Source organism: Schistocerca gregaria, chromosome 3 (assembly GCF_023897955.1).
Source record: "Schistocerca gregaria isolate iqSchGreg1 chromosome 3, iqSchGreg1.2, whole genome shotgun sequence".
Taxonomy (NCBI): Eukaryota; Metazoa; Arthropoda; class Insecta; order Orthoptera; family Acrididae; genus Schistocerca; species Schistocerca gregaria.
In genome coordinates this window covers 804,402,240-804,422,760 of record NC_064922.1, presented here as the reverse complement: position 1 = coordinate 804,422,760, position 20,521 = coordinate 804,402,240, and the positions used below count along the sequence as shown (strand labels likewise).

The window sequence follows — 20,521 nt, the reverse complement described above, 5'->3', positions numbered from 1 at the left end:
ATGTAATATTCAGCACTAATCAGTATTATTGCTGATCTTATTATTGCTTATCTGTTGAGTGGAATATATGAAAACAAATTAACAGCTGATCATCATTGTGACTGGTAACACTAGTAAACATAATAAATGTTAATGATGTGTGCACTGAATTTAGAACATTTGAGGAGGTATATATAGCTTTTTGTTTTAACGTTACGTGAAAGTTCTTCAGATGCGTAAGTGAATGCAGCTGATCAAGTGAATAAGAAGATGCAGACTGGGATTGTGTGCCTGTAGAGGGAAGCAGTCCATAACAGAGAAAAATATTTCCTTACAGAAATGGAAAGGCACAAACAGTGACAATAAAAAACATGAAAATGCTACAAATAATGCATGAAGTTGTCTGAAGTAGGAGACAATGGAAGATTACAAGCAATTAAGAAACAAATATACCAGAAAAGTTATTTCACTTTGTAGAAGAGTGTAGGCTGTCGTGAAACTTTCTGATTAGCTATGAGCTATAATAGAACTTTGACCCAGACACTTGGCTTCTGTAGAGATTGCACATCACTAGATCCTGTGGGGCATGGCTGGACGAGTTCACGGGTAAAAAGATTTTTCAGCAAAGTCGATGGTCCTGGTTAATGTTTGCATCTGAAAAACAGCTTCTGAATGCCATGAAGAATCTAATTTCTTTTTTAAAAAAATTACTTTGTTTTGAAGCTGGAAAGTAAAGCAAAAGTTATGTAGGTATTTGAAAGTTCTTTCTCACTAAGAATAGAATGCAAATGACCGCCCTTGCTAACAGCTGTAGTCCCAGGAAAAAACTACTAAGCAATATTGAACTGCTGTGCCTCTTTTTCCACACCCTACAGGTATCACATACTACAATGTTCTATCATTGATTAGATTGGGGGAGATCTGCTTACAAAGCAGCGACAGGAGACCACACAAAGGTTAAAGGAATATACAAGCTTTCAGAGCCAGTGAGTCCTTATTCTGTCAGAATGGTTGAAGGGGAAGGACAAGGGATGAATGGAAAGGACAACCAAGGTTCACGAAATTGAGAGAGTTCTGATATTGACCAGAACACCAGGTCAGGGGAGACAGGTCATCGGTCCCTAGACTTACACACTACCGAAACTAAGTTATGCTACAATCCCCCCCCCCCCCCCTCTCTCTCCTCTCTCTCTCTCTCACACACACACACACACACACACACACACACACACACACACACACACACAACAACAACAACAACAACAACAACAAAACACACACACACACACACACACACACACACACACACACACACACACACACACACACACACACACCAACAACAACAACAACAAAACACACACACACACACACACACACACACACACACACACACACACACACACACGGGAATGAAGAAAGGATTAGTTACTGGGAAGAACTGCTGACACTGAGGAAATTAAAGAAAATAATGAACGGGAATTAATGACTAGGTGGGTGGCAACAACCAAGGACTTGTAGAGCCAGTTCCCACTTGTGAAGTTCCTAAAAACTGGTGCCCGGGGGAAGAATACAGATGGCATGTGATGTGAAACAGGTACCAATGTCATAACTCATGTTGCACAGCAGGATCTGCAACAGGATCCTGCGTGACGCCAATTTACACCCTCCGCCTATACCCATTCATCCTAACTAATAACTTGGTGAGTCACACCAACATAGAAAGCTGAACACTGTTTATGGTACATATGTCCTTTCACAGGTGGCTCTCCCTTTGATAGCGTATGTTTTGCCAATTAATGGGCAGTCACAGGCAGGAGCCACAGGCTAGGGAAATGAGCACAGAAGGTGCACAGGGTGTGACCAGGCTTTTTTTTTAACTTAAACAGTTTTCAAGTAGGTTTCATTAACTTTCCCAGTTCAATTTATTGTTTTAATTCTTTCGTATCATATATTCCATTTTTCTTGGGAGAAATTCTGCCCCACTCATTCGTTCTTAAAATTTTCATATGAATTTGTCTACGTTTTTCCCATCCTTTTCCCCAACTGTTTCCCTTACTTCTCTCTTACTTTCCCCTCTGCTTGTTTGTTACTCCTAGCATCTCCAGTAGTTCAAACCCACCTCTTTCACCACAATGAATCCCGTCCCATGCTTTTGCACTATTACAACTGACGTATCACACTGTTTCTTGAAATCTGCTTGTCCCTGGGAGTTACCCCCAAAATAAGGCCCCGTTTCTGGATGTAATGCTGCTCTACACCAGGCCCTTTCACAGTTTCAAATGGCTCTCTCTTACACTTACCCAGTTGATATGTGTCCTATATGCCTTATCTGCCTATTTCCTCTTCACCACACTCTTCTCCTACAAAATCCTACAGTTATCTGCCCCTTGTGTCCTTTGATGGTCTCATCCATCATGCCAACTTGAAACTGGAACAACAGGCCACACTTTAGCTCGAAAAGCTACTCTACCTTCTTCTGAACCACATCAACAGTGATGTTTCCACACCCACCCCTCTTCAGTTCTGTAAACAGTCACACCATCAACCATCAGTCCTCTCCTACAGGACGAGCTTGGCCAACTTGCTCATCATTCCCCAGCCTTTGCCAATGCCTCCCTGGGTAATTGCAACTTATGATCACAAGAACCAGCCACAACAGTACAGTGTTCTCAAACAGTCCCCTCCTGAAATATCTGTATTAACCAATGGTTTCACTTTCAGCACTAAACCTGCATTTATTCATGATTTTGAATGATTAACTGAGAGAGTTTATAAGACCAAACAGCCAGCTCATTAGCCCCGCGGTTCCTAAGTTAGGCACCGAAGAAAGAGGTTCTGCCAAAAGTGGATGGATCCAGTCAGCAGAGTCAAATTATAAAATAATAAAGTTAAAAAACACACAGTAAAAGACACAAAAGGTGAGAAAAAATCTAGGAACTGGAAAAAAGGGGTGTCTTTCTATGGGGGAGTGGTCATGGGGTGCCAGACCAAGAAGACAAGCAGAGAGGTCCCAACTACAACCATCCTGCCTCTGCTCGAAGAGTGAAGTAAAACCTTATGTCTGGAAATAAAAACCACTTTGACAGAGGAAACTGAGGACCAGTTCAACCATCCGTAAATAATCTGCTAATATTATAGGTAAGGAAACAGGAACACTATACTTAGCACGAAGAGGACATTCCACCAACATGTGGGATACCATGCATCTGACTCACGATCACATTGTGGGGTCGGTTCATTACAGAGGAGGAAACAATGGGTGAGCCTGGTATGACCAATGCGTAGACAGCATGGAACAGTGGACTCCTGAGAGGAGCAGAAGGAATATTGCCAAACTGCAGTAAACTCCTTGAGTGTGCGGAGTTTATTATTATGAGCAGTAGCATACCAGATGTGATTCCACTTTTGGACAAAGACACATTTGACATAGACCGGCATTTTAGCAGCTGGAATCATGAAAGGGACTGGGAGATAAGTATGTGCTTCTCTAGGCAAACTGTCAGCCAGTTGATTCCCTGAGATGCCCACAACTTGGGAGGACCCAGAAAATAACAATTGAGCAGGTGGCACAACCAAGGGCAGAGAGAGAGTCATGAATAGCAGAGACCAAAGGATGAAGAGAGTAACATCAGTCAATAGCCTGCAGGCTGCTAATTGAGCCTGAACAAATTAAAACACTATGGAAGGAGGCCTGAGACACAAAATGGAGGGTTTTGTAAATGGCTAGAAGCTCTGCTGTAAACACACTACATGAGCCCAGCAATAAATGATGTTCTAAGCCAGTAAGAGACATGAAAGTGTATACCACCTCATCAATTGTCTTAGAACTATCAGAGTAGAAGATGGTGGCACCCTGGAACTCTGCAAGGATGGCACGTACAAGACGCCAGAATACCACAGGGATGGCACAGATCTTAGGACCCTGGAATAGGTCGGTCCCAATCCGTCGTCTAGGCACCATCGAGGTGGTATATGGGAGGAAATATATGAGGTGCATTCTAGTGATTGGAGATGGAGATCCTGAGAGAGGGCAGTAAGACATATGCCAACTGGCCATCCCACCCGGAGGCAGTTGTCAGGAGAAAGACATCCCTCATTTGCAAAGAGGCTAGGGGACAAAAAATGGTCAGGGAACTGGCGAATGGCGACTGCGTAAGAAACCAGGAGTTGGCTCCATCGTATTTGTAGTGGGGAATCCCCACTTCTGTGAGAAAACTTTCAATGAAACTAGTAAAAACGTCACCAAAAGCCATACGCACCCCACAATGGCGAACTAGTCTGGACAAGACCAGATCTCGATAAAGATGGAGAAGAGTGGAACGGTCTGCACCCCAAGATTGTGGGCCAGGATGTGGAAAGCATTAAGCTTCTGCATGCTTGTAGTCTTTAGGCGGCGAATATGGGGCAACCATGTCAGACTTTTATCAAAAATAAGGACCAAGAAACGGGGCTCTTGCTACACCATCAAGGAGTGGTCACCTAAATAAAATTCTGGTTCGGAGTGTACAGTGGATCGACAACAAAAATCCATAACCCATGTTTTGGTGGGAGAAAACTGGAATCCATGGGAGGTGGCCCACTCAGAGGCCCATCAGATGGCACCTCGGAGCTGCACCAGATGCAAAAATCATTGACATACAATGAATGACGAGGTGTAACCAGAGGCCCACCAAAGGTTAAAAAGCCCACTGATGGCTAGGAGGAAGAGTTTGACATTTAGCACATAACTCTCTGGGATACAGTTCCCCTGAAACTGAGCGGCATTGAGTGAAGTACCAACTCTAATCCAAAAGATCAGGTTACATAAAAACTCGCGGATAAAAATCTGAAGGGAACCACGGAAGCCTCAGCCAAGGGGGGGTAACTATAATGTGATGGCACCAAGTGAAGCCGTATGCCTTGTGTAGGTCAAAGAAGACTGCAACAAGGTGCCGGTGATTAGTAAAAGCCTGTCAGATGGCTGTTTCCAATCTCAGCAAATGGTCAGTAGGAGATCGTCCTGCCCGGATCCAACATCCGGATGCCAACATAAACTGAAGCCAACCATCCTGTCAAGCACTTTACAAAATACATTCGTCACGATAATTGGGCGGTAGCTGTCGAGAGAAGTTGGGTTCTTCCTGGGCTTAAGGACGGGGATAACTATACTGTCTCGCCATTGTGACAAAAGCACCAATGAGCCAAATGCATTTGAGGACTCCAAGGAGACGCTGCCTCTGGGGAATGTCCAAGTGTTGGATCATCTGTTTGTGGATGGAATCCGCGCCTGGGGCAGTGTCTAATGCAAGAATTCCCATTTAGTGGAGGATTTAGTATAGGACTCAGCGTGTTGCGGGATGAAACAGAGGGGGTCTGTTCAACTTTGTGTTTCTTCCAGAGAAAGGTAACAAGATAGGTAGAGGACACTGATGTTACAAAGTGTGCAGCAAGGAGTTTTGCAGTGATCACTGGATTGGTGCGCAGAGCACCTTGGAGGTTAAGACCCTGGACTGGCGGTCCAGAAGGCTACAGAGCTTGGTCAAAACCTGCGATGAAGAGGCATACGCCCCCTGGGAGGAAATATAGTGCTCCCAGCATTCCTTTTTACTTTGTTTAATAAGGTAACAAGCCTTAGCAAGAAGACACTTAAATACGAGGCGACTGGTCTGTGACGGGTGTAGTCTAAATCGCTGCAGTGCCAGTCAGCAGTCCTGAACAGCGACTGCGATACCCTTTGTCCACCAGCATACCAGTCAACGAGGGGAACCTGTTGACAGTAACAGAAGTGCAAGCAGCAAGAAGAATAGTGGCAGAGATGCCTTGCACGACTGCACCAATGGAATTCGAGATGGAGGTGTTGAAGTGCGCAGCAGACTTATACAAAGGCCAACTGGCATGCCCAGCATGGTGGTGGTGGTGGTGGTGGTGGGGGGGGGGGGGGGGGGGGGGGGCTGTCTGCAGCAGCAGGGGATCATCTTTTCTCTCTCCTAAGCTAGGCAATCCAGCAAGTGAGGGGAGTGGCGATCACGATAATTGACACTCACAGGTGGCGGAACACAGGGGCTACCTTTATTCATGCTGCTTTGATGAAAGAATTACTTTCCTTCACATGTAATTCCAACTCGAAATACCACTTTGCAACCCAAATCCAAAAGCTTTCCAACAGCAAAACCAACATTGTGGCTCAGTTCACAGTTCTGGCCACGATTCCAACTTCATCCGCCATTAAAACCTCAAAATCACCCCTTAAACTGCCAAGAATTCCTAACATCCAGTATTACTTCACAACTCTTTCTCACGTCCCTATAACATGACTCTAAACTGTCTTCTGCACAACTCCTTGCTATTCGATCCCTAAAAACTATGGAACATGAACAACGAAAGTCCTATGCCAACAATCTGACTCCTCTATGTACGACATCTGCCATCAAGGTCTCATCCCTGTGATACAAACTGACTTACCGTGACGCCCCCCCTACCAGCAAATGAAGAGAACCTCTTACCCTACCCAACCACCCAAACTACGTACTGCCACCTTTTACAGCCACAAGCTAATTCACCCTGCCCATCCCATTGTTGGTGATATCAAAATTCCCAGTGAATGTACATCTGCCTTAGTTGGACAATTCCTGTGGCCTACAGTACTGGCTTGGTGCACAGGTTCGTAGCATTTTACCCCAAGTTTAATAAACACAACAGATACACATTAACTCATCATCAATAATATATTATTTACAACAGTCTACCAATGCTGTAGTAACTTTACGATTCTGTGACTGTAGACACCGTGTGATTTTGAGGCAAAGAACATGTCGAGCAATGTTTGGAGTGTATTTTCAACCGGAAATGAAGTTCCTTGAAGGATGATCACAATAGGGAGAAAAAAATATGAAATCAGAGTCCAAGATCAGGTGAATAAGATGGGTGTGGAATGACCTCCCAAACCAACTCCTGTATACTACATGATTTGCCTGCTGCTGAACATTACCTAAAGCAGCACCGACCAGATTCCTAAACTATAGCATCCTTCCTGCTCACCTTAATCAACTTTTACTTACCAATAACTACTTTATCTTTTAGGATCAGAATACAAACAGATCGGGGGCACAGCCAAGGTAATCAGTATGGCTACTTCATATGACTATCTTTTCGGTTTGATTACACTAATGGCATCTTCACCATATGGATCCATGATGAGGATTACTTATTAGAATTTTTGCAATTTCTAAATACATTACCCTATAATTAAATTTCACTTAGTCCTATCCCGAATCTGAACTTCTGTTTACATTAAACCTACTTACAAGGAACAGCACTTACATTTTGACAGTTCCATTCTTTCCATGTCAGATCCATACTGAACAGCCTTAGCATTTGGGGCAAACATATCTGTTCAGATGCAGACACTTCACAGCAACACAACACCATTCTCCCTCATCCTTCACTGGACGTAACTGCCTCACCAGCCTAGTTCAACAGCATATTTTCTGGGATATCATATCTAGTCCTGGTACTTCTGATCTCTCAAAAAAAAAAAAAACTTTGGAGTAAACCTCTCGTCACTCGTTGTCACCTTGGTCCTGCATGTATTAATCAGCTAATTCAACAAGCTTATGACTTTCTACAACCACATTCTAAATGTGCCCATTCTGCCCAACATTTGGCACAAACCTAGAAAAGTTTTTCATGACCCCTGAATCTCCGCAATATCCTTGTCTGACCATATGGTCCTTCTGCACCTACTTTCCTCCCCAGGGTCTTACCCCTTGGAATGTTACCATTGCTTTTGCTGTTGGAGAGGTCTTAATCAGGGTACCAATTCCATGAACATAACCTGTCAGTTGTATGTTCGTAATTACCTATACCTTTAAATCTTCTCTTTCTGCACTCATGTCACTCCTTGAAGCTGTGTTTCTGCTATGCAGTGCCAACTGTAGCTATACCAAACTTCTTCACCGTCTATGAGGATGCACTGTGATAATGGAAGATTATGTTTGCTATCCACTAGCTATAAAATTAAATAACCACTTGTTTTTAAGATTCTTCTGAATAACATTTTCAACGTATCAGTTTAACTTTCACAGATAAGCTCTTAATAACCAAACATGTAGACAGACGGACTGTTGCACTCGCCTTCATTTACTTTTGCTTTGTTTCTCTCCTGTGGTCTCTCTTAACGAACGAAGTGTTAGTTTTGTGTAAAATTCTGTGTCTGCTGGTTTAATGTCATTAAATGTGAAATCTATTTGGGACTACCGTAACTATTTCAACTCTATCTCCTACTTGTGCGGATAAATACCAGACTTGCAGTGTCAAACAACAGCCCCAGTTTCAAATAATTACATTATTCACCATCTTAAAATGATGTGTAACCCTCCAGTAAAGTTACAAAAGTAAAGTAGAACAAGGTAACACTTCAACTCCGCAAGAAGGAACTGACTTTACAACAGGTCCTTGATCCTCACCAGCTACCTGGCCTTTTAGTTTTCTACATCTTATCTTCAACCCTTTATATCCCACTCACCACTTCTACCACAAATATAACACTCTCCACTTTCCACTCTTACATGATGTTTTGTAAGTAATCTCTGTCGTGCTTATTACCATACCTTCCATATTTAAGCTCTCAGATTTTTGAATCTCATTCAGTGCAATCACCAACTCTTTTCTTCTCATCCTATCCAGTATGCCTCCCCTCGACTCAGGCATCTGGTCGACTTACGAACTCTTCCTACTTACTAAACCTCATCATTCTTTTTCCTTCATCCCTCTTCCTTCCCCTTCAACTATGCCACAAGGAGCCACTGGCTCTGAAAGGTTGCACATTTCTTTAACCTTTATAGGTCAGTATTTCTTTCTGCCGATTTTTGAAAAGGTTATCAATAAAACTCTCGAGCGACCAGAAACTCCACTGATTTTTGACATATCCTGGCTTGAGAAAAATAATAATACCTCTTGGCTACAAAATAAAATAATTCAGGGTGTAAACAGGATACTTCAATGAAATCGCATCTACTTACATCATAGGCTAATTATTTGTAGATGAACATAATAGTCAAAAAGACATCAATGTTTAACAGCAGCAGGTATTGTGAATATTGGTTTGGAGCATACACAACATGACTTCATTGATAAATGCAGCGGATATGCGATAACTCAAAAAGGCTTTACAGAATGAAACTTGTTTAACGTAACACATTAATGTAACAAGCAAGAAATAACAATACACATTGGAAATCACATGCTAGTTTGACTTTACTGTCACAGTTGCGGCCTTTCTTTGGCTTCCCGCAAAAAGTCTTTAGAAAATGTTTTGTCATAACAGGGTCCACAACCCCTGGTCTTCAAAATAGAAATGGACTCCAGAGATTCAGTGGACATTGATAATCTGGACTCTATTCTTTCTTCACAAAGCTGAAAACACATTCACATTCGGCATTGCTCTGGGGTAAGGTGAGAAAAGAGAACATTACCCTAGAGAGTCAGTTATATTTAAGAAGTCAGTCACCTCCACAAATTCTTGATATTTGTTCCCAAACGGAATCTCTTGCATCATCTTGATTTGCAGCCATAGTGTCATCTACCTGGAGAGCATTGAACTGCATCTGAAGCTCATTCACCAACTTATCTGTAGTTTCATTCTCTTCCTTGCACAACAAGATAAGAAACATTTCCAAGAAAAAAAGAATGGAAGAAAACTGATCTTCGAGTTTGTCTTACCTAGCAACTTGAGCATACTTTCAAGAGGGTGCAAAGAAGGGCAGCTCGTTTTGTATTATCGCGTTATAGGGGAGAGAGTGTGGCAGATATGATACACGAGTTGGGATGGAAGTCATTACAGCATAGACGTTTTTCGTCGCGGCGAGACCTTTTTACGAAATTTCAGTCACCAACTTTCTCTTCCGAATGCGAAAATATTTTGTTGAGCCCAACCTACATAGGTAGGAATGATCATCAAAATAAAATAAGAGAAATCAGAGCTCGAACAGAAAGGTTTAGGTGTTCGTTTTTCCCGCTCGCTGTTCGGGAGTGGAATAGTAGAGAGATAGTATGATTGTGGTTCGATGAACCCTCTGCCAAGCACTTAAATGTGAATTGCAGAGTAGTCATGTAGATGTAGACATCAAGCGTGAGTGGAAACTTGTTGATGACGTAGTTACAGGCAATACAGAAGTAGTTTCTCACTGATGAAAAGAAAAGGGATTTATCTTTATCTTGGAGATTATTCACTATGTTCGAAGCCTGAATGCCAATAACTAACTCGTCATCACTTTTTTGATTTTGAATCAAGATGTACTCAACTTCAAGCAATGAGGAGCTTTTGACAATATTGGGCTTAACAAACTTGGTGAACAGCTGCTTTAGCAAATCCGTTAGAAGTTATAATAAAAAGTGAACTTGTGTGGAAGAAGTCACAAGAGCAACATTCAATATGCCTTATTTTTTAGGATGGGTTTGTTACATATGGAAGAATATGCTAGTCTTTGAGTGGCATGTGTAGTAGCAGAACCAAGAAGTCTCTTGTTCTGATACTCTTCGGTTCCACTTTGTTCAACTCCAGATATTCTGAAAGATGTCAAGCTTGTGGAAATGTTTAGGGTACACAGAATTACTTCCTCTTTGAAGGAAGGAAGAAGTGGGTCTCACTGGCCCAGTAATCTATCCAAACATCTGCATGAAAATTACCACCTTGTACATACATTCCTCAGTATTTTCTTTGCCTCTTTATTGTTCAAGTTCTGAAGGCTTTCTTTTCTTTTCACACTCTTCTCTAAGAAATAAAATATTTCAACAAGGATCTCATCCACTTTAAGTGGTAATCTTCTAGCATCTTTTTCAGCTACAGAACTGCCAATACCTCATTTGTGTCGTATCACAACAGGAGCATTGTCAGAGCAGAAAACCAAACAGTTTTCTATTGTTTTGTTAAGAGAATTCAGCTGTGGTAACATCAGGTTACCTATGTTTCACCCTGTTGAGTCACTCTCTAACACTAGTATGGATAGCACAGTGCTCACTTCTTTCTCTCTCAGAGGGTTGAAATGCAGTTGACGAGGCAGCAGACTGTCTTGTTCTTATACTTTTATGTGGCTGACAGCTGCTTGCGGAATATATTAAGCTAGCAGTACAAGAACAGCAATAAAATAAGACACTCTGCAGGAAACTACTGCTATGTTTGGTAGAATACTGCAAAAGTCTGCGTAGAAAAGAAAATAGGGTCATTTGTTGTAGCTTGCTTCAAAATGTGAAATAAATACTCACAGCTCTGAAATGAATCTCCTGTTGAAAAGTAACAGACTAACAGCATGTCTGGTTGTAATTGCTTTCTGTAAATTTCAATCTTCTTCTTTTTAAGAAACAGTGATGTATGTCAGAATTTCAAAATCTGCTAGATGATAACCAACTGAAATTATATGAATTAGTGCAAGTTTTTCCCACCAGCTGCTCTATGGTATGTTTTCGCTCAACAAAGAGGACAACTGTATGCAAACCAACGAACTGATACGTTACAGTAACTAACCCAATTTTATCAACCATTAATGTCTATCATACAATCATCATCATCATCATCATCATCATCATCATCATCATCTAAGACTGATTATACCTATCAGCGTTCAATCTGGAGCATAACCCCCTTATAAAATTCCTCCATGATCCCCTATTCAGTGCTAACATTGGTGCCTCTTCTGATGTTAAACCTATTACTTCAAAATCATTCTTAACCGAATCCAGGTACCTTCTCTTTGGTCTGCCCCGACTCCTCCTATCCTCTACTGCTGAACCCATGAGTCTCTGGGGTAGCCTTGCTTCTCCCATGCGTGTAACATGACCCCACCATCTAAGCCTGTTCACCCTGACTGCTACATCTATAGAGTTCATTCCCAGTTTTTCTTTGATTTCCTCATTGTGGACACCCTCCTGCCATTGTTCCCATCTACTAGTACCTGCAATCATTCTAGCTACTTTCATATTCATAACCTCAACCTTGTTGATAAGGTAACCTGATCCACCCAGCTTTCGCATCCATACAACAAAGTTGCGTCGAATGATTGAACGGTGCACATATAACTTAGTCTTGGTACTGACTTCCTTCTTGCAGAAGAGAGTAGGTCGTAGCTGAGCGCTCACTGCATTAGCTTTGCTACACCTCGCTTCCAGTTCTTTCACTATGTTACCATCCTGTGAGAATATGCATCCTAAGTACTTGAAACCGTCCACCTATTCTAAATTTGTTCCTCCTATTTGGCACTCAATCCGTTTATATTTCTTTCCCACTGATATTACTTTCGTTTTGGAGATGCTAATCTTCACACCATAGAACTTACATTTCTGATCTAGCTCTGAAATATTACTTTGCAAACTTTCAATTGATCTGCCATCACATTTAAGTCATCTGCATATGCAACACTGCTAATTTTGTGTTCACATATCTTAATCTCACCCAACCAGTCTATTGCTTTCAACATATGATCCATAAATAATATGAACAATAGTGGAGACAGGTTGCAGCCTTGTCTTACCCCTGAAACTACTCTGAACCATGAACTCAATTTACCGCCAACTCTAACTGCTGCCTGACTATCCATGTGAAGACCTTTAATTGCTTGCAAAAATTTGCCTCCTATTCCATAATCTCGAAGAACAGACAATAACTTCCTACTAGGAACCCAGTCATATGCCTTTTCTAGATCTCTAAAGCATTGATACAATTCCCTGTTCCACTCATTATTTGCCGTAAGGTAAAGATCTGGTCCTGACAACCTCTAAGAGGCCTAAACCCACACTGATTTTCATCCAATTGGTCCTCAAGTAATACTCGCACTTTCCTTTCAACAATACCTCAGAAGATTTTACCCACAATGCTGATTAAAGAGATACCTCTGTAGTTGTTACAATCTTTTCTGTTTCCATGTTTAAAGATTGGTGTGATTACTGCTTTTGTCCAGTCTGATGGAACCTGTCCCGACTCCCAGTGTAGCCATTTAAGATGTAACATTCCACTGTATTTGATGAGTTCCGACTTAATTTCATTCACCCCAGCCGCTTTATTGCTCTGCAATCTATTGACCATTTCCTCCACTTCCTCAAATGTGACCCTATTTCCATCATCATTCCTATCCCATTCTACCTCGAAATCTGAAACATTACTGATCGTATTTTCACCTACATTGAGCAACTCTTCAAAATATTCCCTCCATCTGCCCAAGGCATCCACAGGATTCACCAGCAGTTTTCCTGACCTGTCCAAAATACTTGTCATTTCCTTCTTACCTCCTTTTCGAAGACTGCTAATTACACTCCAGAATGGTTTTCCAGCAGCTTGACCCATAGTCTCCAACCTGTTTCCAAAGTCTTCCCAAGATTTCTTCTTGGATGCTGCAATTATCTGTTTGGCTCTGTTCCTTTCAACATAACTTTCTCCGGCTACCTGAGTTCTAGTATGTAGCCATTTTTGATACGCCTTCTTTTTCCTTTTACAGGCTGCCTTGACTGTGTCATTCCACCAAGTTGTTTGCTTCATCCTACTTTTACACACTACTGTTCCAAGACATTCTTTAGCCACATCTAGTACAGTGTCCCTGTACCTTGTCCATTCCTTTCCTAACGACTGTAATTAACTACATTCAACTAATTGGTACCTTTCTGAGACTGCTGTTATGTACTTGTGCCTGATTTCCTTATCCTGAAGTTTCTCCACTCTTATCATCCTGCATATGGACCTGACCCGACCTGCACTTTCGGCCTCACAATCCCAATTTCACTGCAGATTAAATAATGATAAGTGTCATCAAAGAATCCCCTGAATACACCTGTGTCCCTCACAGCCTTCCTGAATTCCTGATCTGTTATTATATAGTCAATGACAGATCTGGTTCCCCTGGCTTCCCAAGCATACCAATGAATGTTCTTATGTTTAAAAAAGGAGTTTGTGATTACTAAGTCCATACTGCCACAGAAATCCAAGAGTTGTTTCCCGTTCCTGTTGGCCTCCATATCCTCTCCAAATTTACCCCTAATCTTTTCATACCCTTCTGTTCGATTTCCAGTTCTGGCATTAAAAATCGCCCATGAGTAGAATACTGTCCTTGTCCTTTACTCTAACAACTACATCACTGAGTGCCTCATAAAAACTATCCATCTTATCTTGATCTGTCCCTTCACAATGAGAATATACTGACACAATCCTAATTTTCTTGCTAGACACTGTCAAATCTATCCACATCAGTCGTTCGTTTACATACCTTATTGCACCTACGCTGAGTTCCATTTCTTTCCTGGTGTAAAGCCCTACACCCCATTGTGCTATTCCTGCTTTGGCTCCTGACAGGTAGACCTTGTATTCTCCCACTTCCTCTTCTTTCTCACCCCTTACCCGAATGTCACTAACAGCTAAAACGTGCAGCCCCGTCTTACTTGCAGCCTCTGCCAGCTCTACCCACTTCCCAGAGTAGCCCCCATTGATATTAATAGTTCCCCATCTCATTACCATTTGTTTGCCAAGTTGTATCTTAGGAGTCCCTGGTCTATCAGTTAGAGGTGGGACTCCGTCACCTCCAAAGGTCCGAGGCATTTTGCTCTGATTGTTGCCAGCATCATATTTAAAGTACCAGGGAAGCAGGTTGCTAGCCTTACTTGCCCCAAGTCCCATTGGGTTTTACCTCTAACGGTTGAGGGAGTACCCGGTGAATTTGGTAGTCTTTGCCGTATGAGCACAAAGGTGACCACGACTCAGAATATGCCCGAGATACCCTGCCTTATTCCAAAGTAACTGGTATCTCGACTGTCGGGACCACTTACTTTGATATTATTTTGATGGAGAGTTATGAGTGGCAGAGTTTTAAAACCAATTATGAAATTCTTTGATAAATGCAATCTTATTCTGTAGATCTATTGAACATGGAGATGCTTATGGCCATCGGGTTATGATAAATAAATAAAAAAAAAGAATTAATGACGATGACGTCTTTCCTGAATTCATACCAGCTTTAAAGAAATATTTGGACAATCTACCAAGGAAAACTTTGCTTCTCATTGATAACATGCCTTCACGTCCTGTCCGTGACAAACTGCACAAATGGGGATATCAAAGCGGTATTTTAACCAATGAATGTGACTGCACTTTCTAGAGCTGATGAACCAGAGCATCCTTGAATAGCTAAAGAAGAATTATTGCCACCTTCTGAGTTTGTTGATGTTTGTGACATCATAATGAAGACTGTGTAACCATTCTGAAGATGATTGATTTGCCAGATGCCATTAGATGGTTGCCTTAAGTGTGGGAAGACACTTAGTGCATCACTTGTAATGTCTTGGAAAAGTGTTTTAGACCACAAAAGTGAACAGTTCAACTTTGAATCTAGGTGTGAAACCTACGTCAAAGATGGAACGATAATATTATTTCATTGCTCAAAAATGTGCCAGGCTATGAGGATGTTGATCCAGGTGACATGACAGAATGGATAGCAATTATGAAGTTAACGAACTAATTGACAATGACATAGTAGACATGGTGATGCACTGGTAACCAACACAAGAGGAGGCTATCTTAGATGACAGGAGAAATCTTAACCCTCATCTGGAATGGTTCAAGACGATTGAGGCAGTACTGCAGTACATTAGCGAGTAGGAGGAAGCAACACCAGGTGGAATCTGTTTCCAAAAGTGACAGGATACTGCAGCACAGAGGAGGACTACAGGAGGGAACGTCTGATAGCCGACTTTTAAATACCTCTAAGAGGACACGTTTTGGAAAGATCTCCAATGGGCCAACAATGCGTATGCTGCATATTTTCATATTACAGAAGTATAAATTCAAATTCCACTGAACACAACATATTACTTTTCAAACCATTGAAATCAAGATTGTAATGCAGTTTTCTAAGCCAGTCATAGCTGATGTTATGTGATCTCACCAGCCAATAACATCGGCTATTCAGACCATAGGGCACGTGACATACTCAGCCCATAGCAATATCACTGTTGAGTAGCATGATTACACCAACTGGAAAAGTTAATGTTTTAAATTAATATATGTAGTCTTGCAACTAGCAAATCAAAGCTTTCACATACTGCAAGAGAAGCTAAGCTTTCGTGCATAATGATCTTTTTTTGCACATGTTACTCTTAAGGATATGTCACACAAATGTGACAGCAAAATTTTTAGCCGAGTTCAGTGACTTGTCCTCGATGTTTTACATAAATAAATTAGTTACCAGAGAGGAGAGAGTGCTTACTATAGTACTACATCAATTTGCTCATTATAACAACATAGATGTCTCATCTTCTGGACTTGAAATCCCTCTAAATGGCTTGTCACCCAAGAGTTGATTTAAAATGGGAGTCAAACACTCTGTGATTTTAGAAATTCATCGTACATTCTCACACGTAGTCCAACTTGCGTAAAAGCAAATTTACTTTTAAAGTAACTCTTTTCAAACCACCATTCGCAATATTTTCCCGTGACATGTTAGAAAAAGGTTCGTATCAGTAATCGCCAGAGAGCACCAGATAACAGGCACCACCGTGCTTGCGCAGCTACGATGACGCAGGAAGCCTGTATATTTTTACATGTAAAAATATACAAAGATTTTACATTGTGTTATAAAAGAAACAAGACATCAGAAGATACTCCAAGGGCATTGGAATGTCATGAACCATACTAAAATGTGTACATTTAAAGCACATACTTAAAATGCACAGTTGTACGTGCAGATTCGCAATAAAGTAGGCCTCAATATGATATTAAGCTTTTCAGTGTGTTTTCGCACTGTAAATTTTCTTAGAGTACCAGTACTGTATTGCCTCATGTTTGGTTCTTTGTTATGGCATGATGCCATACATGCTAGAAGTTTAAAACATGCACTAGAAATGCAGCAAGCTGTTGAAACCAGCCAATTGTGTGGAATTAAACACTTCGTTTCAAATACATTGACTGCCTCAGTGGGAACAATTAATAAAAACCAAATTACATTAGCAAACCAACAAAAATAACTTCATTGTTCTGCAAGATGATTAACGCTTGACTGTCACAAAAAATGGAAATAAAATAAAATATGAAACCAACAACATATTTTAGCCTTCCGTAATTATGTGATGTATATTAATTCACTTGATAGCTCCCGACCACAGAAATCCGTTTTGTTTTAATTTGACGAGAGAGCAGTAAACGAAGAGAAAACAGCAAAATCACTAAATGTAAACATGGGTCACATGGAGATTACACAATTCCCCAATATAATTCAGACTGCTCTGCACATCAGCTCCGGATCTATGATATTTCCGCACCTAGGTAAACCCCCGCCCTCCTCCATCGAGTGTTTGAGATTGGATTTCCAAAATTTAAAAAAATAGAATTTTCACAAATATGTTCATTTTGTAGCGTTCATCATTCTGAAGATGTCTGATACATGAAACATATGTGCTTCAGGAAAGGTAAGACATGTTATTTGGTCTTAAGCGTGCCAAAGTCCAGTGCCACGCCTCTTCACACAGCATTCCTCTATCTTACGTCACTGTATTTCGCTCTGTGGAATTTAAATGTCTATACATCGTAATGGATGCCATCAAACCATATTCAGGGCAGTGGAAATCAGAATGTCCTGTGGTGCTTCTCCTGCTTCCAGTCTGCTGGTTTGACATTCTGCACCTCTTTAAAAGAACCTTGCAATTAATACTTGATGGGATTATTTGTGATCGGGAGAACCAGAGCTCAGAAAAATTGTGCTCTTTATTGACTATTTGGCAATTTAACTTTCTTTTGCTTGACATAAAACTAAATATAGGATACATAAAACCAGTAGGGATGAAAGACAAGCAAGACAGTACACTTTTATTCAATCCTTAGCTCCTGGCATTTGTTTCTCTTTAATCTTTTAACAGCTGTACATGGCATGCTTTCCTTTCTGCGAAAGAATCTATTACCTCAACAAAGTTTGTCAAACTTTTTGCTACAGGAAAAATCGAAATGTCGTCGTCTAATACTGCAAAAGCTGTTAATGCAAATAGTACCCAATACTGGTTTGGTTTCTCGATCTGATTATGTCTATTTTGTCACTGTCTACTAGATAAAACAGGCCTTTCTAATATTGCAGCAATATTAACACACATTAAATAAACCAGGCTCTTTTGGCACAAACAGTAATTTTTATAACACAACAGAATATAATTTGAAGTACCTTCAAGCAGAAGGCTTTATGTTAGTCTCATGTTTCATTCATACGCTCCAGTTTCTCAAACCAGAGATCGACATGTAGTAGCACGGAATTTTTATATAAATTTGGAATCATCATATTCTTCCATAATTGTGTGCTGTTCCTGTTTCTTCTCCTTCCTCATTCTAACAAACAATCTTGTCATCACTAATTCTAGAACTATTCCTGCCACTCTCAAAACTTTATTCGCCTAGCCCTGCCAGAATCACCAGTTTAGTTATCGCACTTTTTACATGTTCGTACAACTCGTCTTCTGCGATACTTCAAGAATAGAAATTAAGCGGGCACTGAGCAACTGCCCCTTACTACTGTAGCAATCTGACCAAAAATTTTCTTTAAAAATTTCATTTTCTTGGATACACCGGGGAGATAATACGCGATTACCTGTTAGTCATTTATTTTCACTCTGGTAGTCTGAATATATGGAGTTTGTTAGTAATTGTATCAACGCTGGTCATTCGTAAACCCAATCAACCACATAATCAGACAGCGGCAAGCACTCACCCATTCAGCTTTAATCCACTCAGCTCGTATAGCCTCTCCCCTTTTACCTGCAGGAAAGTTTATTTCTAGATGCGACGAGGATTCCCCTGGCATAGACATCACACACACTTGCATGCATTCAAAAATCAACTTAAGATTCATTCAGAAATCTAACACACACACACACACACACACACACACACACACACACACACACACACACACACACACACACACACGGGCCTGATGGGCATGCGTGAATCTGGCAGGTTGGGGCGGGAGTAAAATTTTTCCTGGTTGCATCTAGCTGCTTGGTGCAACTGCTCCCAGAGCCAACTACCACACTTCTGTAGACAGAAGTATGAGAAGGTACTACTCATGCGCGACTCAACAGCGCATGTGCACGAGTCCGCTCCTAACTGCTAAAACGAATCTAAAAGTTAACACTTGTGACGTCACTCTCATCAGAGGCAATTTGTTGTTATGAAGCATTGCATGGCCTCCCCAAAGCCTTGACACATTTTGCTGTTGGCAGACACTTGTATGTGTGCTGTTTTGTTGTTGTATAAGGTGCATTTCCTTTGCATTTTAAGTTTTATTTTCTCTCTCTCTCTCTCTCTCTCTCTCTCTCTCTCTCTCTCTTCCCCCCCCACCCCCCTCTCTACTTCATGTTTCATTGCTGCAGTATTATTCTGCAGTAGCAGGATACTGTAATATCCTTTGTTAGAGTACTGATTCTTACCAGTCAAAATTACAAAAAATTAACTGAAAACTAAAATAATGAAAAATTTCCGGATTTTTCCCGGTTTTCTCCCAGATGAAAAAATTCCTGTTTTCCTGGATCATATACACCCTGTATCACCATAATAAAGAGCAGTGGAAATAAAAGGAACAAGTGATTATGTAAGATGGAGACTGGACAGAGTTCTGAAAATGCTACTATCTACTACTGAGAGCAGCCAATGGAACCGATGTGCTGCCTGAAAATATGGAATTTCAGAAGTTAATGTTGAGTGTCTGGCACCGTTCCACTGCCTATTTCCCATTTAAGACTTTCATTATTGCTACAATTGAATGACCTAACATATTAGTGAATTTAAAACAGAATGTTTCAAAAACAACACTTTTATACATACTTTAAGTTTTTGTTTGAAATTGTGTACACCAAGCATTTAATTATCACAGCACAGAGTAAGAAAACAACAAGTGGAAAAAGTGAATTACTTACAGTCTGTTGGTTTTGGTGGAGCTGATGCTACAACATTTTTTAGAGGTGGCACAACTGGTGTTGAAAGAGAACTTTTGGTTTCAGATGATGGTACAGCCTCAATTCTGGAAGTTGCAGATATGGGACCATCACGCGCCATTTTGAAAGTAGTAGTCGCAACAAGGTGTTCATCGGGTCCTGCCTCCACACCATCAATCTAAAATGCCAGTAGTGTGGATACAATAAAACATGGAATTAAAAAAATTAAAAAGATTTTGTTTCCAGGTGAAGACATACACTTCAGCTCAACAAAACTTCAGTTATATTCTGAAGCATTCAAATAGTAGCAACTGGTTTCTTGCCAATGGTATTCAGTGTTATTTGGATGCCTGTAATATCACTTTATATAAAAACATGGATGCAGTCTGTGAATATTCTCGACGAGTTGACTGAGGGCTGTTGCAGAATTTACATAAGCTGAATGACATGAACTAGTGCTGACTAGTTTCTGGCGATTACCAATTTTACCTAGGAGAAAGAAATGTAATTAGTGTATCCAGCTCATAACTGCAGGGTTTCAAAAAGTTAATGAGTGCTGAAACTGTGTGTAACAGCTCAAAATCATTTATTGGTCCATTTAATGAATTAAAAACAG

General features: G+C 40.8%; 1 protein-coding gene across 1 annotated transcript in view; it reads right to left on the bottom strand.

The window, feature by feature from the left end:
* LOC126354368 (rac GTPase-activating protein 1) overlaps nucleotides 1–20,521 on the bottom strand; it is a 139,127-nt gene that overhangs the window by 75,063 nt on the left and 43,543 nt on the right. The window contains exon 5 of the mRNA XM_050003951.1: nucleotides 19,888–20,083. Coding sequence (XP_049859908.1) covers nucleotides 19,888–20,083 — 196 coding nt within the window. The remainder of the gene's footprint in view (nucleotides 1–19,887; nucleotides 20,084–20,521) is intronic.